The sequence below is a fragment of the Manis pentadactyla genome, chromosome 16 (assembly GCF_030020395.1).
Source record: "Manis pentadactyla isolate mManPen7 chromosome 16, mManPen7.hap1, whole genome shotgun sequence".
NCBI classification, from domain to species: domain Eukaryota; kingdom Metazoa; phylum Chordata; class Mammalia; order Pholidota; family Manidae; genus Manis; species Manis pentadactyla.
The window spans coordinates 49,511,746-49,533,832 of NC_080034.1; the positions used below are offsets into that span (position 1 = coordinate 49,511,746).

At 43.9% G+C, this 22,087-nt stretch overlaps 2 protein-coding genes and 1 pseudogene across 2 annotated transcripts; 2 read left to right on the plus strand and 1 right to left on the minus strand.

Annotated features, from left to right (window-relative positions):
* Positions 1-859: 859 nt before the first annotated feature.
* LOC118911984 (histone H2B type 2-E-like) lies at positions 860-2,380 on the minus strand. The gene has a single exon (XM_036884758.2). The coding sequence runs from the start codon at positions 2,331-2,333 to the stop codon at positions 1,986-1,988; it is 348 nt and encodes a 115-aa protein (XP_036740653.2). The 5' UTR covers positions 2,334-2,380; the 3' UTR covers positions 860-1,985.
* Positions 2,381-2,776: 396 nt separating this feature from the next.
* On the plus strand, positions 2,777-3,270 carry LOC118912045 (histone H2A type 1-like; annotated as a pseudogene).
* A 170-nt stretch (positions 3,271-3,440) lies between these two features.
* Positions 3,441-20,787, plus strand: LOC118910017 (uncharacterized). The gene is made up of 4 exons (XM_057493887.1): positions 3,441-4,504; positions 9,834-9,909; positions 18,638-19,032; positions 19,935-20,787. The coding sequence occupies exons 1-4, from the start codon at positions 4,037-4,039 to the stop codon at positions 20,352-20,354; spliced, it is 1,359 nt and encodes a 452-aa protein (XP_057349870.1). The 5' UTR covers positions 3,441-4,036; the 3' UTR covers positions 20,355-20,787.
* Positions 20,788-22,087: the final 1,300 nt, after the last annotated feature.

Genomic DNA, 22,087 nt, shown 5'->3' on the forward strand with positions numbered 1-22,087 from the left:
GGAGGTCTCAGTTACATTAAGCATTAGGTTGTTTGCAAAACAGTTCAGGGAAAAGAGATGGTTCTAAAGAAGGGTTTAGACTTAGAAGGGGTTTGGATTGTTATTCGACTTTGCCAGAGAAGGAAACCTAATTGGTGTCAAATGCTAGTAGGCTTTGTGTGTGGCCTACTCCTTGTTCAAGGCCTCAGGACTCTAAGATTCCAGTGTGGACAGGACCAAGGGCTCTTTCTTATTACTTCAACCAGAGGTTTTAGCCATCGCTATTTTGGAGGACTTTGTGAAGGCAGCATCCCAAGTGCTTTACCTATTTTCTTTTATTGATAGCTCTAGCAATGCTAAGTGGGAGTTACTAATTATTATTCCCATTTTCAAGGTAAGGATATGCTCACAGAGGGTGTAAGTAATTTGCCCAAACTCAGCATTCAAACAGGCAATAAGGACTGTGTCATGTCCTAGGGGATTTCCCCCTTGAACAATGCTTCTATCTTTCTTTTCATGAACACATTGTTTAAAAATGTATCTGTATTAGAGTTGGAGAGCAAGAAATGAATGCCTTAATTATATGTAGCCTTCAGGGAATTTTCTTCAGATCTGTTACAAAATAGAATCACTTATTTAATGTTCGCAGGAATCTACTATGTAGGCATTGGTAGAGAAAGACATGTAGCTAATAAGCAGAAAATGAAATTTTTGAGCTCAGGTTTACACTGCCAGTGCCCTTATTTTCCCCTCCATACCACAGTCACAAAAAGTTAACTTCCTGCCAGGTGATCCTTAGGTTCCAAATTAAATATATCATATATATATATATGATTTTTTTTCTAAAGAAACTGGCTGGCGTAAGGACTCAGAACATGTACGGTATTTTCTTATTTGTTCTGGTTGCCCTTTGAGCTCCATTCCCCTTTCCTGTGATTGCTTAGCCTCTTGCTTGAGATAAAGTTTAACAAACTGTGGGAACAGTCCTTAGACTTACACAGACAAGGAGTCATCCATTTCCTTTATTAATATATTTAAGAATCTAGTTACTTAACCTTAATTTCTTGGGTCGTTCACCTGTAGAATGGGAGATTCCACGTCCCAGGTGATTATAGGATAAAACTAGTGAAATGCTAAGGAGCACACGATTAATTCCTTGTAAGCCTCTTCCCTTAAAATTTCAGGGAATGAAGAAGTAACTGTGGAAAAGGTCATTCTAGGACACAGAGAAGGTTTACGGAGAACTTTGGGAATTCTTGGGAAGGAAGATCTTGAGGCTGACAAATGAGGCAGAACCCTGTATCATCACTCCCCCCGCCCCGCCCCCATCACAGGTTGTTGGAATTACGCGACCCTGGTGTCTTTCACTTGCTCTCGCTCAGGTTTTCAGTTTCTTATATCATTTTATATTACGCAGTGTAGAAGAAAACTAGTGGATGATAAGTTCCTGACCTTGACAAAAGGTAATGTTTAGCTGCGTGAAAACTCAAGACTTTCGGTAAAACTAGTGGGTTTGTTTTTATCTGCGCAGTTAGAAGACGGGCAGAGATCGGCTGTGGTTTCGGAAACGCAAGCTGCAGTGATGTTGCGCCGCCGGATGCACCTCTAACCATTCGCAACCTAACAGCAAGTCACAAAAGTAGTTTCATTTTCCCAAAAATAATTTTATCATAGGTTTAGGGCCATTCAAAGCTAGGAGCCAGATTTCCCATTAATCTCGAACACAGGTATTGGGGATGAAAAAATTAAAGCGAGGAAACCGCCTCCAGGAGGAAATTGTAGTTAAGATATCAAACCAGAACCCAGCCTACCTTTGACTTCCCGAGAATACGCCGTTAACAGTGACATGCACATTTGAACTCTGATGATTACAAGAGGGGAGACCTGAGGTCTTAAAGCTTCTTACGATGACTCTCCCAGATTTAGTAGGTTTGGAGTTAAAGTTAGGAGACAACGCAGGTGGCTCTTAAAAGAGCCTTTGGATAGACGCTGTTTCAGAAGACAAGTTACTTAGAGCTGGTGTACTTGGTAACGGCCTTGGTGCCCTCGGACACGGCGTGCTTGGCCAGCTCCCCGGGGAACAGCAGGCGCACGGCCGTCTTGTTGTAATGCGCCAGGCGCGACACTTCGCCCGCAAAGCGCTCGAAGATGTTGACGAACGAGTTCATGATGCCCATGGCCTTGGACGAGATGCCGGTGTCGGTGTGGACCTGCTTGAGCACCTTGCATACGTACAGCGAGTAGCTCTCCTTGCGGCTGCGCTTGCGCTTCTTGCCGTCCTTTTTCTGCACTTTGGTGACCGCCTTCTTGGGGCCTTTCTTGGGCGCCGGAGCGCACTCGGCGGGCTCAGGCATTGCAAAACCTACCTCACCACTAAAGTGTAAAAGGAAGAGAAGCAACTGTCCTCCTTATTTGTTTGGTTTATATGCAAATAAGGAGTTGTACAGTTACGAGTTCTGACTGGTCTGTTAGTATTTAGGCTGCTGATAGACTCCATTCTATACTCACATTAGCGCTTTCCGCTGCCTAACTTTAAATAATTAGACCTTTCAACTATAACGCCCTGTATAAATTAGAAACATTGTTGCTTAAGACTGCCTTTTGATTGGCTGAGGTTTGTGTTACGCCAATAGCACAGGCTGTTTTAGCAAGACGCCGCAGAGTATGATAGTGTAAATCCTACAGCTCTAGAAGTTGGATTTCTTCGCCAGCAGCTATGTCTGGACGCGGTAAGCAGGGAGGCAAAGCTCGTGCCAAGGCCAAGACCCGATCCTAGTGGGCCGGGCTGCAATTCCTCATGGGCCGCGTGTACCGCCTGCTGCGCAAGGGCAACTACGCCGAGCGGGTCGGGGCGGCGCGCCCGTGTACTTGGCTGCGATGCTGGGGTACCTGAAGCCGGAAATCCTGGAGCTTGCGGGCAACGCGGCCCGCGACAACAAGAAGACACGCATCATCCCGCGCCCCCTGCAGTTGGCCATCCGCAACGACGTGGAGCTCAATAAGCTGCTGGGCAAAGTCACCATCGCGCAGGGTGGCGTCCTGCGCAACATCCAGGCCGTGCTGCTGCCCAAGAAGACCGAGAGCCACCACAAGGCCAAGGGCAAGCGAACCTGCCTAAACACCAGTTTGTGCAGCCAAATCTTTTATACTGAAAGGCTCTTTTCAGAGCCGCCCACAGTTTTCACTCAAAAAAGAGCTTGTAGCAACTGTGCCAAGCCTTGCTTTCAATTACAAGTTCCTGGTAGTAATTGTCAGTGCAAATTACTGTTTTGGATGTTTGACGTTACTTAGATGTGATGCAGGAAAATGGGACTAGAAAAAGCTTACGATAGTAAACTAAGGAAGGGATTTCGTATACTTGGGAGGAAGCAAGTTGGTAAGTCTGCAAAGCTTTTGAGTAGGCTAGATGGACAGGTTGACTCCCAGTATTTGGTGTTCTGCAAATAAAGTATTGCACTAGACGAGGCAAGCTCAAAAGCGGAATTAATCGACTTTTGAGGGAAACTACTCAACAGAAGCGCTGGTGAAAACGGTAGCCTTAAATGTCAAAGCCATTTAAAACAGCAAAATGTTAGAACCATTGGTAAATCAAAAATAAGCGCGGGCCTTTCAAATTTGAAATTAGCCAAAATACCAATTAGGCCCCCGTAAGGAAGTCAATCAACATTTGTTATGAACTGTTTGCCGGTCATCTACAGGCTAGGCGCTTTATCTGTTTTAGTGGATATAACTGGGTAGCCCAGGCCACTCTGTTCAGTTCAGAAAAAGTAACCAAAGTAAAATGTGTTGTGGTCCTTGAGATCTTAGGGCCCGTTACATACAGCTGCTGAATCAATTTGCATATTTCATGACCTTCCGAGTGATTCCTTTTTAACAATTTTAGGTGCTGAAGTAGAACTAGAAAATTAAGTCCAGCTCCCGGACTATAAGAAAGGGGATTTGAATATGTACTAATTTATCCAATCAGATTCTCTAGTAATTCACCAATTCATTCGTTGACTCTTCAACCAATGGTTTTATTGCGCGGGACTTTTGAAAAAGCATATAGCCAATCAGAATGTTTCTGAGTATATATAAAGGCAATCTTACTCGTACAAGTTCGCTCCTACTTCTTCCTGAAATGGCTCGAACTAAGCAGACAGCTCGTAAATCCACCGGTGGCAAGGCCCCACGAAAGCAGCTGGCCACCAAGGCGGCCCGCAAGAGCGCGCCGGCCACGGGCGGCGTGAAGAAGCCCCACCGCTACCGGCCCGGCACGGTGGCGCTGCGCGAGATCCGCCGCTACCAGAAGTCCACTGAGCTGCTGATCCGCAAGCTGCCGTTCCAGCGGCTGGTGCGCGAGATCGCACAAGATTTCAAGACCGACCTGCGCTTCCAGAGCTCAGCGGTGATGGCGCTGCAGGAGGCGTGTGAGGCCTATCTGGTGGGGCTCTTCGAGGACACGAACCTGTGTGCCATCCATGCCAAACGTGTCACCATCATGCCCAAGGACATCCAGCTGGCGCGCCGCATCCGCGGGGAGAGAGCTTAAAGCTTTTCCCAAAGTAGTTTAAACCAACTTAAAAGGCTCTTCTAAGAGCCACCCACTTTCTTTGGAAAACAGCTGTAATTGAGAACTCAAGCAATTTGCCAGTCTTAAGTTTTAATGACTTCGTTTGTGATAAAAGTTTTCTGCCACTGGGTGAATACTGGGAGTGTCATGGAACTGCTTAGATTTCAAATGTTTTTGTTTAGCCATCCTTTTAGTGTGTAGATGTATGTAAAAGTTGTTTGGATATAGGACCTCTGCTGGCTCATGGGAAATTGGAAGCAAGTATATTTTCCTGGTGGGTTCTTGCACTTAAAAATAGCTGCATTGTGTTTTAGGTTGAAAGGTGGAAGTTCATTGACAGTTAAGGAAATAGCTGTGGACAATTTGGTTGCACCCTTCTCACATCTCTAACTTAAATTTGCTGGTTCCCATCCCTGTGTAAAGTTGAAAGTTTTTGCTTTCCTGTGAAATGCTCTTTTGCACACGACAGTGAAAACACTTTTTTTGCTGATAGTTGACTTCTCATACAAAAAACTAGACCACTTAGGGTTTCTAACGAGCAATATTCTGCCTGAACCCAAGGCAGATCCCCAAGGGCTTCTCAGTCTTTTAAGTAGTAAGTAACATGTGGCCTAACCACCAGAGGCATAAGCATCATTTGGGAGCTTGCTAGAAATGTAGCAAGATCTGTCTCAGACCGAACCCAGGTCTGAGTCAAAATCTACAATATACCAAATGCTGTTTCTGATTTCATTATGGAAAGCAGCCTGCAAACTCTAGCCAGGAGTCAGCACTTGCAAGCTGTGTTCTTATTTATCTAATATAATATTTTCTATAGCATTTGCACATAACAATCCCCAAAGATAGTTTGATTAAATATAGATCAGTGATCTCAATGTTGACTTGCATGTTATAGTCAATTGGAGGTTTTATAAAAATATCTTTGCCTGCGGTCCAATCAGTACTCATTTAATTGTCATCTGTGGGGGTGGGGCCCAGACTAATAATTACTAAAACTCATGTGTTTCCAACAGGTAGCTAGAACCTAGACTAGATGCTCCGTAAATTTCAATCTTGTGATTACCTCAGGTTTGAATCCAAGTTTAGCAAGGAATTACCTAATTGAATCAGGCTTTCATCATAGTTTGCCTTCAGAAAGAATACACTAGTTTTCAAAAGGACTTTCTGACTTGCTTGATGACTGCTTAATCTCACTACAGTGAATCAAATAGCACCTGACTTTTACAGCACTTTCTGAGGACAGGGCTAATGTGAGTCTACATTGAGAGGTGAAGCTGCTTTCAGTGGTTGATGATTACCAGGTTTTGAAGGATGCTATGAGGAACATGCTGGACGTCTCTGCTGACAACTTGTGGATACTTGTCTGTCTTCACATTGGGCCTTTCCTATAGGGATTAGCACAAAGTCCTGTTTGTTTATTCAGCTGGTCTTTCTCCATCACCTTTGTTTATTTGTTTAGCAATTTATCTGTTTTTCAGATTTTTCATTTTTTAAAGCTTTTTATTATGCGGCATTTCCCAAAATAAATATGGAAGTATAAATAATAGTTTAATAATGCTATGTACTTCTCACCCAGCCTCAATATCATCACTAGTCAAATATGTTTTATCTGTACCTCTTCTACCCACTGCCCTGATTATTATAAAGCAAATCATATTTCCTCTGTCAATATTTTAATACACATGTACCATTTTAAAACCTAATTATGCCATGATTACTACCCCAACAAACAACATTGTTTAACATTGATGAATTTTTAAATTTATTTACTCTACATATATTTGTTGAGAGTTTCCAATGTGTGCATGTAAAGTAGTGCTGGAAAACTGGTTTATACAAGCACACCCTGACTGCCCCAGTCTTTTATTATCTTGAAATTGTGTAGTTCCCATCCTCCTGTATTCCCACCAAACAAAAGATATAACAAAACATGCTGTGAGTGTCAAGGTCAGAGATTCCAGGGATGGCCAGCCTGGAGCATCTCCTTGGTGATGAAAAATGTCCAGATAGCAGACCTTGATTTTGGAACACTGGTCCTGCCTGGAGGGGAGGGGCCCTGGATAGTTTAGGTGAGTTGCTACAAAATAACAGCTTGCTGACTGTAGACCCCAGCTGCTTCTGGATTTCCTGCATGTGACTTCCCCCAGGAGAACTTCTGTCTGGATTGCTGTTTCCAGGTTGTCTCTTCAGTCTTTCCAAACCAGTGAAGATGGCACTAAGAAGGTACTATTTCAGCAAAGACTTGAAAAATGAGGAAGCAAGTTGTGAAAGAGGAGCGAAAGAGCTGAGGTGCCAGGGTGGCTATATGGAAGAGTGACCTCAAAAGAAGAAGCTAAGGGCAGAGAAATAAGTGGAAGCTTGATCAAGAAGGGCCTTGTCAGCCACTTTAAGGAATTTGGTTTTGGATGTGAGTGAGATGCAAGCCCTTGGGTTGAATATAGGATTTTTGTGCTTGTCTCATTTTAAGCAGGTTATGCTTTATTTTTAGTTAGTCTCAGTTGTGCTCTGGTACAAAAATTAGGCCCAGTTTTCTTTCTGTTTTGTGCTATTCAGACTTTGAATGTAGAAGCTGATCTGAAGCATTTTACAGTTAGGGAGAAATGAGAACATCTATAAAATTTAATTTGGAGTTAAACTCGATTAATATTGCTGAACTTCAGTTCGCTAGTTTCAAGGCCACAGCAAAATGTTTATCCCCAGGTAACAATCTCAGTTTATTTGGATTGCAAATTCAACTGTCTTCAGGGACCAGGCAAGGGGCTTCTTGTATCAGGGACAGTGGTAAGCTACCCAGCTTTATTTCATTGGGTAATTTAGTCAGTAGTAGTTTTTCTGCCTGAAACCAAACCCTCTGACAGTTGCAAGTTTCATGTATGTAGAATTTTCAGCCTTTGTTATGTTTTACAAATACAGATGTTAGCAACACCTACCTTACAATCTGTTTAAAACTAGGAAAAGATTCAAGATTTTATCAGTTCAAAAGTCTGTAATTTGGCAGCAAAGGACACCATCAGCAGAACAAAAAGGCATCCTACAGTATGAGAGAATATATTTGCAAATGACATATCTGATAAGGGGTTACATACAAAATATATAAAAAGCTCACATTCATCAACATCCAAAACACAAATAACCCAATTAAAAAATGAGTGGAGGATCTGAACAGACACCTCTCCAAAGAAGAAATTCGAATGGCCAACAGGCACATGAAAAGATGCTCTGCCATCACTTATCATCAGGGAAATACAAATTAAAACCACAATGAGGTATCACCTCACACCAGTTAGACTGGCCAACATCGAAAAGACAAGAAACATTCTGGTGAGGATACAGAGAAAGGGGAACACTCCCACACTGCTGGTGGGAATGTAAATTAGTTCAACCATTGTGGAAAGTAATACGGAGGTTCCTCAAAAAACCAAAAATAGAAATACCATTTAACCCAGTAATTCCACCCTTAGGAATTTACCTCAAGAAAACAAGATCCCAGATTCAAAAAGACATATTCACCAATAAGTTTATTGCAACACTATTTACAATAGCCAAGACATGGAAGCAACCTAAGTGTCCATCAGTGGATGAATGGATAAAGAAAATGTGGTACATATTCACAGTGGAATATTATTGAGCCATAAGAAGAAAACAAATCCTACCATTTGCAACAATAACATGGATGGAGCTAGAGGGTATTATGCTCAGTGAAATAAGCCAGGCAGAGAAAGACAAGTACCAAATGATTTCACTCATTTTTGGAGTGTAACAATGAAGCAAAACTGAAGGAGCAAAACAGCAGCAGACTCACAAGACTCCAAGAAGGGACTACCAGTTACCAAAGGGGAAGGGTGGGAGAGGGTGGGTGGGGAGGAAGGGAGGAGAAGGAGGGAGAAGGGAATTAAGGAAAATTATAATTACCATGCAGTATAGGTAGGTCACAGGGAAGGCAGTATAGCATGGAGAAGACAAGTAATGACTCTATAACATCTTACTACACTGATGGACAGTGATTGCAATGGGGTGGGGTGGGGACTTGATAATATGGGTGAATGTTGAAACCACAATGTTGCTCATGTGAAACCTTCATAAGATTATATCTATCAATGATAATCTTAATTTTAAGAAAAAGAAAATAGTAGTAAAGCTCGAGCTTAAGATGCTCTGACTTTAGAGTAAATCCTTGCTCTAGCGAGACTACACTATCACGTACATTTGTATAAGTCTAGCAAGAGGACCAGGAACTAAGAAATATGCAGAACAGGATCAATATTCATATAAAAACAAATGTCAGGTGCTCATGAAAACCTATTTGAGACCTTTTTAAAAGCTTTCTATTAAGAAAACGCAGTAATTAAACATCTATTTTTTAAAATTAAAAAAACCTATAATTTGGTACCTATTTAAGATTATTTTATTTAATTTGAACAATAACTATGGGTTGGGGCCATTATAGCTGTGGGGAAAATTGTAACATTTCCAGAATATCTCGACTGGCTTTAGTGCATTTGCATATCCTCAGGGGTGGAGAGAAGTTCATCTCTATATCAACCCAGCATGGGTCTGAACCTAAGAGTTTAAAAGGACCGGCTGGCTTGCTTGCTTCCTGGCTTCTTCCAGAACAGAGGAGAAAGACGGCCTGGGACTGCAGTTTGTGAGCAATAAACGGGTTTTAAACTTTATTTCTCTCTTTGACTGATTTCAGTTTTGAAGGTATTTTGCCCCGTGATTTCCTCTCCCCAGACTAACATCTGGCGGCAGTTCGCAGGGTGCCTCTGAATCCGATATCAATCATAATGAGTACGACCTTTGGGAGAGCTGCTCCTGTGGATGGTGGGGAGGTCCCAGTGGATGCAGCGACAACTTGTTATTATCCCCCCAATAGGGAACCCCTAGTGGGGGGTTGGTCTAGGGTAAAGTACCTCCTAGAAGGGTGGAAACACCGGAAGCTACAGAATTAGCTCTCCGTGAGTTTAAAGATTGCGTGGAGACCTTAGGGGCCGTGTAGTGGCTGGGGTTGTACGGTCTCCTCTTTTCACTGAGATAGTGGAAAATGTTATATCAGAGAAAGAGGATTATCGAGAGGGTTAGTGAGAGAGAGGGACTTAGGTGGGAGAGCGACACACTTCAGCATCGCTTGGAGGAGCTGGGCAATAACATATAGGATGCTGTTAAAGAAGAGAGTCAGTTACTGAAAAGGCAGCTTAAGCTCCTAGAAGATTCCTTAGCAGCGGCAAGGGGGGGAGACGGCAGGAAAAGCCGCGGGGAGGCGGAAGAAAGAGTAGTGCCGTCAGCCCCGGAAATGGTACAGGAGGAGCCGTTGGTGGAGAAGCCGGAGGGAGAAGAGGAGGAGGCGTACCGTTGGCAGATCGGCTACCCAGGGCCACGTACCGTCTTCTGCTGTTTTAAAGGCCCGCCTAGCTGTAATAAAAAAATAAAAATGAAACTCCCGCGGGCTTCTCAGGGGCTAGAGCAGCCTCCTCCCCAGGTTGTGGAGCACTCCATGCCCTGCCCCTATACCCTGGGATGAGCTGGTGGACATGAGTGTCCAGTATAGGCAGAGGCCATGGGAATCTCTGCTTACATGGCTTTTACGTCTCTGGGATATGGGGGTGGAAAACATTGTTGTGTACGGTACTGAAATGAGTAGAATGGCTTCCCTGAAGACTCACCCTTCCCTCCCGCAGAGGTTGCAAAGTGCCCGTCATGCCTCGGAATCAGACACTCCTGGAATCGCTGACAGCTGCCTTCAGGAGAGTTTGGCTTAATTAGGGTGATTTACCATATTTTCCCAGTAGCTGGAAAACGTATGCAGAGCTACAACACTTACTGCTGATGCCGGGGCTCCTGTTCACAAAGCCGAATGAGCTTCACAAACACTCAAGGTAGGAGAGCAAAGTACAGGCTTTTAATTAGAGAGAAAGTGAAAGGACAGAGCCGGGAGGGAGACAAGAGAGTCCGTAGTGGTGTGTTGTCTAGGGGGTTTTATAGGCATATGAGGATTTTTTGAGAACATGAAAAAAAGCTTAGGGGTGTGGATTTATTAATTGGTCCTAGGATATTTAGAATTAACTTGATTCAAGTAACTTCCTGCTCTGTTGATTTCTCTCTGAGATACCAGCATCTAGGTCTGGGGGCACATGAAAGAAGGCTACCTGCTCAGTCCCCAAGGTGGGCTGAGGTATTGTTTGCTAAAGAGTTAAGTGCAATGTTATCTTTAAGGTGAAATCCTTCTTGCCTTTTACTGTGTTATGGCTGAGCTTGCATGCTAAATTAGGTTGAAACAATAAGGGCATTGAGGGAAGTACAGGGCACGACTGAAAGGAGAAGTGCAAAAGGCCCCGTGAAGGTCTTGAGGACCCAGATGTGGGTTGATATGATAAAGGCCTGGGCAGTGAAAGAAAAACTCCATGGGCAGCCCGATAGAATATTGTTAGATCTGTGGCACCAATTAAAGCCAGAGCAGCAGTTCCAGCTGCCGAGGTCCAGGACATGGAAACCAGAGTCAAGGCCTCAGGCCCAGCCTGTGTCCCTGCAAAACTTCATGGGAGACAATACTCAGGATTTGCCTGAGTCATCACCCCCACAGGAGGATGATTGGGCATCATTGTTCGACTGAGGGGGTGTCAAAGTCCCCACCTTGGGGGACATGGTGGGGACCAGAGTTCACATGTATAATTAGCAAGTCATTGGTCCCCTATGAATGTACCACGTGTCCTGGCTCTGGTGGACACAGGAGCTGAGTGTTCTTGGATTCATGGGAACCCTGAGCATTTTCCGGGGACCCCTGGTGTGATAGCTATGGGGGTAAGTAAGGCAATTAGAGTGAAGAAAGCCCACATTTCATTTACTCTTGAAACTGTTAATTCAAATCTACTGGGACAAGAATTAATTACATAGGACTGAATGAACTGGTAAGGGGTGTTTGTAGTTGTGGGTAAAATTGTAACATTTCCAGAATACCTCGCCTGGATTTAGTACATCTGTATATCAATAGGCGTTCAGAGGTGGAAAGAGGTATGGCTTTAGTGTATTTGCTTCATTCCTCAGGAGTGAAGTTCATCTCCATATCAATGGGCAAGGAGAGCTTATCTGTACCTGAGGTGATGGGGCAGTCTTGCTGCTGCTCCAGCAGGACAGAGAGATGGGTTGGACTGCAGTTTTGTCAGCAATAAACGGGTTTTAAACTTTATTTCTCCCTTTGACTGATTTCAGATTTTAGAGGTATTTTGCCCCCGGGATTTCCTCTCCCTGGACTTAAGTAAGGCAATTAGGGTGAAGAATGCCCAAATTTCATTGGGGATAGGGTGTTCAGCCCCAAAGGAGTATACCTTGTACATTTCTCCCATCCCTGAATATATTTTGGGGATAGATATCCTGCAGGGACTGTGGTTACAGACCACTGCAGGTGTGTTCAGACTGAGGGAATGTTTGGTAAAGGCAGTTCTGAGGGGACATGCTAAGCACCCACCTGTAGCTCTGCCTGTACCTCAGCGGGTGACAAATATTAAGCAGTATAAATTGCCTGGGGAGCACAAGGAAATTGGAGGAACTCTACAGTAATTGGAGAGGGTGGGCATCATAAAGCCCACTCATAGTCTTTTCAAGTCGCCAGTGTGGTCAGTGACAAAGCCAGGAGGATCCTGGCTTATGACTGTAGACTACAGGGAATTGAATAAGGTCACACCCCCTTTGCATGCTGCTGTCCTCTCTATAGCAGACATTCTGCACACCCTCAGCCATGAACTCGGCACGTATCATTATGTAGTAGACCTTACTAACACATTCTTCTCTGTTGACATAGCACAGGAAAGCCAGGAAGTTTGCCTTCACGTGGGAAGGCCGGCAGTGGACATTCACTGTCCTTCCACAGCGGTATCTCCACTGTCCCACCATCTATCATGGACTTGTAGCCCAGGAGCTGGGCCACATGGAGGAAACCACAAACAGTGCAGTTATATCACTACATTGATGATATTATGCTCACATCCAATTCTCTTTCTGATTTAGAAGGTGCAGTTCCTAGACTGTTGCAACATTCTACAGGAAAAAGGATGGGCTGTGAAAGCACCAAGGTTCAGGGACCTGGTTTGTCTGTGAAATTCTTGGGGGTTGTCTGGTCTGGTGAAACTAAAGTTGTTCCTGAAGAGTTATAGACAAGGTCCAGGCTTTCCCCACCGCTACCACTGTGGCTGTGTTAAAAGAGGTTTTGGGTCTTTTGGGTTACTGGAGAGTGTATAGCCCGCACTTGGCACAAATTCTGAAGTCCTTATACTGGTTGGTATAAAAGGGCTTCAGGTGGGACTGGGATGAGACATGTGCAGCTGCTTTTACTGCTGCCAAGTGAGCAGTCAAGTCCATAGAGTTCTTGAGTGTAATGGACTCATCAAGGCCCTGTGAACTTGATGTTCATGTAACCAAAGATGTTTATGGATGGGGTCCTTGGCAGCGACTTGAAGGGACACATTGGATGCTGGTCACAACTATGGAACGGAGCAGATGTCTGATACACCTTGACAGAGAAGCAACTGGCTGCTGTGTACCACACCTTGCTAGCTACAGAGCCAACTGCTGGAACAGCTCCAACCAAGGTAATAATCACCTATCCCATCGCTGGATGGGTGTGAGACTGAACCTAAATGCCACGAACTGGCATGGCATGGACACCCAGACTGGCCAAATGGAGCGCATATTTACAGCAGCACAGTGCCCTCTCTACTAGCCGCTTAAGTGGAGAACTCCAATGCTTGTTGGGGCCAGTGACCTATACCAGTGGAAAGCAGGAAGAACTTGCTTTTCAGCCCTTGGTGGCTGAGACTCCTTTTCAGGGGTGAAAAGCATCTATACCTGAAGATGCTTGGTACCCAGATGGCTCTAGCCGTGGGCAGCACCTGAAGTGGAGGGCTGTGGCTTTCCATCCTAAGACTGAGACAATATGGATGGAGGATGGAGAGGGGAAGAGCAGTCAATGGGCCAACTTGCAGGCAGTATGGCTCATGATGACTCAGGAGCTTTCCCCCATAGTTGTCTGTGTAAGATAAATTCTAGCCGAAATAAGCAGGTGAAGAGAGGCAACAAAGGGCCAGGTAGTTTATTTGAATGCAAATTCCTGGGCGAGGTTTCCCAGTCTACAGAAATGGAGGCTGGGAAAGTTGCACCCAGCAGGGCAGGCAGCAAGTTTTTAAAGAAGGTAGGGGGAGGCAGAGCTTAGATTTACAGCGGTGCAAGGATTGGCTTGCCTAAGGCATATTTTTCAGGTTGGGAGGGGGCAGCAGCTGGGGACTTTGGCATGTCATGAGTGTCTGAGGTGCTCACCCTTCCCCCCAGTGCCTTCAACCTTACATTCCAGCCTTTTGGTCATAATGGGTGATGACTTGATCTGGCTACTTCTGGTTGACAAGGGGTGTCGTGGGGAGGGGTTTCGTAGCATGTAGTTACATTGCTCTGACTGCAAATATCTTGCCTTGCTTTCTCCAGAGGCTCTCACTTTATTCTGTCTAAGCTTATGGTCCCTGTCTCATTCTCTCCTCTTCAGATAGAGACTCTAGCTGCTGGTAGGGAAAGGGGTGATGACCGCTCTGGCTGCTTCATGCTGAGAGGGGGCGCCGTAAAGGGTGCAGCTGGGTCTCCATCACTGGTCAGTTGAGAGGGCCTCGGAAGGTTGGCGCTTCTATTCTGGGTTTCATTTCTATTACTATTTTCAGTTTAGTGGCTTCTAGGCAAGATAGAACAAATTGTTATTAGGTTAAGTGGCAACATCTGTAGTTGGATTTTCCACTCTGGAAGGACAAATTTGAGATTAAGAATGCATGTCTGTCTGAATATGAGAACTAGAAATATGAAGAGTTTAATTGAGAATCATAGCCAGGTATCATGGGGAAACTAGAATTCTGGATCGAATTTACATCTCAATGACTAGTCTTAGGATTTGGTATAGATAAGACTGCATTATTGAAACAATAGTTTTCTCTAAATTCACCCTCATTTCTATTAGAAGTAACTAGGTTAAGAAAATAAGTAACACTTGGCTTGATTATTTGCATAAGTAGAGCAAGAAGAGCAATTGATTACATAGGCTCTTTTAAATATGCTTTGCTGGAACTTTTTGTAAGGAATTTCAGATTGAATTTTTAAGGGCTTCTTGAGGCCAGAAAGCCAAGCCAGACTTGCCATCAGGTTGTGCCTGCAGTACCTGTAGATTTGGGTGAATTCCTCTCTTCTTGAGGTTCTCAAGACATTCCTGAAGTTCCTGCACCTGCCAGGGAGTGACCTTCTTTACTCACCTGGTAGGGCTGCTGGGAACTTTGTAAACCAGGTACCAGGCCAGTTCTTCTAAGGGGCTTTGTTGACTTTATAAAGTCAATCTTAGTTCCTTAAAGCTGTCTGTTCATATCTGAGTTTACACATGTGTGTCTCACATATGATGTTCCAGTCAAAGCCTTGGTAATATAACCAGTGTTTCTAATTGGTCTTCTTACAAGGAAAGCATATTCTTATTGAACTTGTGCAAATAAACATACTGCCATGAAATATAAAAATAGTCACTGAGAGTTTTTTTGTTTTTTTAATACTGGAGGGATCAGGTAGAGAGAAAGATAAAGTCTCAATTCTGCTTATAAAGGCAGTCATTTACTAAACTTTTGTCAGCTTAAGAGAAAAAGCTTAAAACACTTTATCAGCAACATTTGAAACAAAAAGCTACAAAATCATATTCTTTAGTTTACTTAATCTTATATAACTAATACTTGCTCTGCTGAAATCTGGTTCTTTACTAGCTTAAGAGTAATAAAACAGTGACTATAAATAATAAAAGACAAATGACAATGGTTAAAGATCTGATGATAGCTTACTGTAAGACAGTTGACAAGGAAATTCTGATATTTCTGTAACACAAAACATTCAGTAACAAAGTTTAGCATTATTTTTTTTGACAGTGCTTTCTAGGTAATTAAGCAGGTAATTATATATCAGATAAATAAGCTAAATTAGCCAAATATTTTCTCCATTGAGAAAAAGTTCCTCTGACATGTTCCAGGGGCCTTCTGGAAAATATCAGAGTTAACTAGAGGTAAAAGTGCCTTTTTGAATTTGATTTTGGGAAGCTGTTAAAAGTTTTAAGGCACTTGCTTAAATAGGATTGTAGGTTGCTATGACACAATACTTATCTATTTAACCAGAATGACAACAAAATACCTCAACAGCAAATAAAAGGTTACACAGTTGTTAGCAAACTTTAGCTTTTAGTCCTTTTAATATTAAGATCTCATTTTCGTAAATACTCTGACAACTCATTGAGACTTTAAGAATGAGAAACTGCTTTGATAAAAAAAATTAGAGAACGTTTTGCAATTTTTCAATATTAAGAGCAGACTAACAGTTAAGAAAACTTTGTCTTTTTAACTGAAAGCAAAATTCTAATTTTGCTGTGTACTTGATACCGAGATACATTTGCTTTAATTTTATGTAGCATGAAAATACTAAATTCTACAAATTTTCTACAACTTTCTTTCTATGTTTAGAGTTCTCTCTTTAAATAAACAGCTGTACTTTAGAACAAAGTTACTTTCTTTTATCAAGACACATTCTTTTGTATGCAGAAATGTTTTCCTTATTACTTTAAGTAGTTTTAATTAGAACTTAAAACTATTAGGTACTTTAATTTTTAGTGAACACTGAGAGGTAGGCTATTGTAAACTGTTACACTACCATTGTTTGGATTGACAAATTTATGAACATTTTATAATTTCTGTTAACTATGAGCTTTACAACACAATCTCTCACTAAGCACAAAGCATATCTTTTTAATTTAGCAAAATTTTAAGGTTTTAGGTTACAACAAAGATATTTAGGCTGTAGATAGGTATACACACTGTAACACACAATTAAAAAGGTGTTCACTTGCCACACTTATTTAGTTCACTCATTCATAACAACTATGCTAGATTACTTACCAGACCTTTACTGAATATTAGACAAAGCTAAGCCTTTAAGCATTTTATTCTTAAAAGATTTAGCAGGTAACCTTAATGACCTTAGGTAAACTTAGGCAGCTGATAACCACAAGGACATGCCCACCTCAGTCAAACCCAAATTAGCATTAATGCTTAACATTTTTTATCAGATTTTCTGGAAGTTTTAGAATGGCCAATTTTCACAAGCGCTTGTTTTTAAATCAATTTTTATTAATACCATCCAGAGGTGGGAAAATATTTTTCATTTACACACCTAGACACACAAACATACAAACTGAGACACAACGACTACAGTCAGCAACACCTCCCACACAAAAACATATACACAGACAGACAAACCGATATAAAGACTTGAGTCACTGATAACCATTGCTTTCTCTCTCCTCAGCTTCCTGTCTGTGGCTTCTGGAACCAGAGGGCGGGAGGAGCGTGTTCCGGTGGGGAAAGAGGGTGGTGAAGGCGGAAGGAGAGGGGGAGGGGGTGGTGCAGCTACAGAAGAGGAGAGCAGGACAACGGCATGGTTGAGAATGTAGGAGTTTAAGATGGTGATGACACGTGTGAAGACAAAGGACTTAAAGATGGAGGTGGAGAGAGGGGGAGGGGATTGTGAGCTGAGGGAGGCGGGCGACTGAGGTCTTCTGGCGGATCTGAAAAGGAAGGACTGATCAGAGTAAGAGGCTGACAATCTTTAACTGGAGATCGGGGCCAGGAGAACCTGAGACATTGAACACAACGTAAAGGTCTGGGCAGGAGCACAAAGTCCAAAAAGCCTGCACATATGGGATTTCAGTCTACTCTCTGCTCTAGTGGCAATAATTAATCAAGTCGGTGAAGAGGCCAAAATTGAAAGTTCCCTCAGGCGGCCAGCGAGATTGATTGTCCAAGGGATACTGAGGCCTGGCCTCAGAGCAAAGAAAGACTAGCTTCCGTTTGCAAACTTATCGGACAAATATAGAGTAGCCAAATTAGAAATGAGACACCACAACGGGGTCTGAGACTCTGCTTTTGAGGGCTGGTTCCCCATGTCTGCGCCACTTCCTAACTAATCCCGTTGAGAGGAGCGCCCAGCGTCCCAAGCGCACCAAGTCAGCGGAGACGTCCTGGGAGCCTGGGTGAGGGACGTCTCCCACACCGCAGGGCCAGGGGCGGGCCGGATGCCCGCAGATGTTCTGGGGCCTGGGGTAGGGATGTCTCCCGTACTGCAGGGCCAGATGACCACAGAGGGTGGGCTGGATGCCCAAAGGGCCGAATGCCCCACCTGGACGATTTCTATTGTACCAGGTGAAAAGGAGTTAGGAAGGGAAACAAGACTGGGGGAAACTGAGGGACTCACTGGAAAATAGTATGTCTTCTGAATGAGTTGATAAAATCCACCATAATAAAAGACAGGACTGAGGCAGGTAGGACTGGAGTTTGTACACCGGATTGTTGGACTTTGAATGAGCATTAAAATCAGCAAGGTGTGAATGGACTCCAAACTCAGCCTGACCTCATTCCTAGGCTTTGAATCTGCCCATGCAGGCCTCCCTCTATTTTTCAAGTTATTTTCTTGGGTTCCCAAGCCCTGTGCTGATTGCACACAGCAACATTTACACTCAGTGGTGTCAAGCACTGTTCACCTCAAAATGAAAATCTGATTCTAACTAGTTGTATAGTTTTTTTTTCCCAACTGAAGCAATTATTGCCAATATTTAGTTTATTTTTTGTTGCATTAAGAAGCTCCAGTGTCATCCTAAAGACAGAAGAACTTACTAATTTCCCTCTTACACTGACTTCAGGCATGAGCTGTGGCAGGGACTGCTACATAGTTGTCGCCTGAAATTGGCTTTCCTTTTTTATTTAGTAACTGAACTCCCCAATCTTTTTTTTTTTGTAGCTAAGTATGGCCACTATTTTAGGCAATGGCATATGAGCAAAAAAAAAAAAAAAAAAAAAGGTTTTTGTAGAAATTCCTAACTCATCTTAATTGCTTTATTTGTTTTCACAAGACCGCATTTTAGCTCAGTTTTGTGGGTAAGTAGATCCTATCAGCAGTTAGTGCTAAGCTCTCAATATAAAAGTGGGAGCTGCTCTGAAAAGAGCCTTTGGGTAGTTAACGCCGGTTCTGATAGTAAGTTACTTGGAGCCGGTATACTTGGTAAAGGCCTTGGTGCCCTCGGACACGGCGTGCTTGGCCAGTTCCCCCGGCAGCAGCAGGCGCACGGCTGTCTGTATCTCCCTGGAGGTGATGGTCGAGCGCTTGAAATGCGCCAGGCGCGATGCCTCGCCCCCGATGCGCTCGAAGATGTTGACGAACGAGTTCATGATGTCCATGGCCTTGCACGAGATGCCGGTGTCGAGGTGGACCTGCTTGAGCACCTTGTGCACGTACACCGAGTAGCTCTCCTTAGGGCTCCGCTTGCGCTTGTTGCCGTCCTTTTTCTGCGCCTTGGCCACCGCCTTCCTGGAGCCCTTCTTAGGCGCCGGACAGGATTTGGTGGACTCAGGAATAACACCAAACAGTGCACGGAAGAAGATATGTGGGGGCGGCCTAATTTTGTAGGGCTCTTATGCAAATGGTCAATGCGTCTCAGTCCCTGATTGGATAAAACTGACCATTAGAAGCAGTTTATGCAAATAAGGAGACTTGAATTCTACCTTTTGAATGGTTGTTTTAAGTGCAAACTAGATTTTTTTCCACCATCCAAAAAAATTTCAAAACTGCAAAAAATTAATTTCCTGTCAGTATCTATTTATGGACCTTCTCTCCCGCTAAATCCAGACCTAGAGAAAAAAGCCTGATGCACATTATGACTATAGTTTCGTACCAAATTGCAGTTAGGGGTTCCTAGGAAAGAAAATGTAGAAATCGGCTAAATGTCTTAATGTTTTCAAATGTATGCCACTGGCATTCCCAGTTTGGTCTCGTTTGGCAACATTTAGGCTTTTTCAATAGGATCCTCACATTTCAAAAGCGGTATGGCTTTTAAGAATCGAGTGTCAGTAAGTGATGGTTTGTTGGACGGTTCGGAATTGTGGAATACGGTGTTTGTAATGCTAAAATCGCTTCAAAGACAGACGCTTTGTTGAAGTATAAAGGGCGAAACTGTGCTGGATCAATTACGTTCACACGCGGAAGATTTTGAAACAGCTCAAGTATTGTAGCACGTTCATTTTCATCTATTTCGCAGATTTAATCCCACGGAAGGCGATTAGAACAAAACCAGTGACGGTTCCTGTAAATCATAAAACACAAGTCGAATAAAGGATAGAAGTGTAAGACATAAAGCACATTTCAAAAGATCAAGATTTTGTAAAATGATCTGATAGCCAATCAGAAGGCTTGTCAAGTTATTTAATTCACGGCGCGGAATTTGAAGAAACGGACCAATCAGGAGGACTTGGCCTTCATAAATACGAGCCAGCAGTGGTGCGTATCCAGAGGTGAATACGGTTTGTAGTTTTTCGTCATGGCGCGTACAAAGCAAACAGCTCGCAAATCTACCGGCGGCAAGGCTCCGCGCAAGCAGCTGGCCACCAAGGCGGCCCGGAAGAGCGCGCCGGCCACGGGCGGCGTGAAGAAGCCCCACCGCTACCGGCCCGGTACCGTGGCGCTGCGCGAGATCCGCCGCTACCAGAAGTCCACCGAGCTGCTGATCCGCAAGCTGCCGTTCCAGCGGCTGGTGCGCGAGATCGCGCAGGACTTCAAGACCGATCTGCGCTTCCAGAGCTCGGCCGTGATGGCGTTGCAGGAGGCGTGCGAGGCCTACCTGGTGGGGCTCTTCGAGGACACCAACCTGTGTGCCATCCATGCCAAGCGTGTCACCATTATGCCCAAGGACATCCAGCTGGCGCGCCGCATCCGTGGGGAGAGAGCGTAAACTAAAAGTGCCGTCTCCAAACAAAGGCTCTTTTAAGAGCCACCTAAAGTGTCTACGAAGAGCTGCTTATACGGCGTGTATAAGTTTTTTTCTGACTTCACTACACCCATCGAAAGTGCAGTGGTGCAAGCAGGAAAGCAGCTGCGTTGGGATTCCTCCAGTTCTCTGGGCATCCAGCACACTGCTTCCCTGACCTCCACACCACACGCAAGGCTTTTTTCCAATCTCCAGTGGCAGACTTGATCTCTTTCCTCTGAAGCGTTGTGCTGTATTTAGTCAAGGCTGGCACGGGATGTTTACATCCCAGCGGCCATTAATGGACGAGAGTGCTAAAAGCGGTTTTAAGTTTAGTACAGAGCTGCTTTAAGTGCCTTAACGGGGGGAAGGTTTCGTTGAAAGGTTAGGTGTTCCATGTTTTAAGTAGCTTGTACTTGAGTACTTTCAAACGAGTAAGTTATGCAGCGACAACAAATGTTGCATTCTTGGTGGCCTCCGGCTTTGGAAATGTAATCCTGTCTAGGTGACATGCGCTAGGGTCAAGGGAGGCAGTTGAAAAATTTGATTTATTCTATGTCGTTAAAACTGAAATTTGCTAGGGATCCAGAAATGGTGTAATGAAATCTAAAAGTACTGATCCTTGAGCAATCCTTGTAAAAAGTGAAGGTGTCTGTACACACTTTAGATGAAGGACCCAGGTGGAGCAGATCTGGCCCCAGAACATGTGTTTCACCAGGTATCCAGAGTTCATCTTCAAGCAGTACCACCAGCAATAGGCACCCAGCAGTGTGGCCAGTGGCACAGCAGGGCAGAGCATTACTGTCCCAGGTACAGGACCTGGAGTGACAGCTGACTGTTGAGCAGACTAGGAATTCAGAGCTTGTTGCTGCAACTAGCTGAAAACTGCAGAATATGTCTGTACCCTGCATGATATGGTCACTGTAAGTCTGGGGAGAGGAAATCCCGGGGCAAAATACCTCTAAAAACCGAAATCAGTCAAAGGGAGCAATGAAATTTAAAACCCGTTTATTGCTCACAAACTGCAGTTCGGGGCCGTTTCTCTCTTGACTGCTCCAGCAGAAGCCAAAACCGGCCCTCCCCTCACTTCTCAGGTACAAATAAGCCCTCCTTGCCCAGGTAAATTACTCATTGATATGCAAACTTCTCTCCACCCCTGAGAAGTGATGTAAATGCACTAAAGTCATACTTCTTTCCGACACGGAATGCCTATTGATATGCAGATGTACTAAAGTCAGGCGAGATATTCTGGAAATGTTACAATTTTACCCATAACAATGGGAATAGGCAGAAGAGGGCAGAGACAAGGACAGAGCAGATTACCTCATCTTTCTCTGGGTGATGGAAAGGGGTCTATCAGATTACCTCACCACTGCTGACCCGGAAATTCCGGATTTATTTACTGCTTTAAGATTACATTCCTGAAAGAGGTTGAAACTACAATTAAACTAGGTGTTAAGCACTGAGCTTGGTGACATAGGCTTGGCACAAGTGATTCCTTTGTATGGGGGGTTCTGTTATCTCTTTCAACAGTATAAACAATGCAGAATTACAGAAGAAAACAATATGAATTGTCATGGGCTAATGCCCTGTTCTCATTTGGAGGACAGAGAGGATGGAGGGTTATAGTCCTTTCCTGGGCTTGGTGCAATGAATTCCAGCAAAGTTGCACTCTTAATGGTAGACAAGGATTATATGCAAGTGCCAGAAATAAAAGT

Excerpts from the sequence above, each read along its gene's own strand:
- LOC118911984 (XM_036884758.2), bottom strand. The coding sequence starts at position 2,333 with ATGCCTGAGCCCGCCGAGTGCGCTCCGGCGCCCAAGAAAGGCCCCAAG.
- LOC118910017 (XM_057493887.1), top strand. The coding sequence starts at position 4,037 with ATGTTTCTGAGTATATATAAAGGCAATCTTACTCGTACAAGTTCGCTC. Across the intron at positions 4,505-9,833 it reads GCCGCATCCGCGGGGAGAGA|GAGGAGCCGTTGGTGGAGAA; the intron begins GCTTAAAGCTTT and ends GAAATGGTACAG. Across the intron at positions 9,910-18,637 it reads GATCGGCTACCCAGGGCCAC|GCCTTGGTGCCCTCGGACAC; the intron begins GTACCGTCTTCT and ends TACTTGGTAAAG.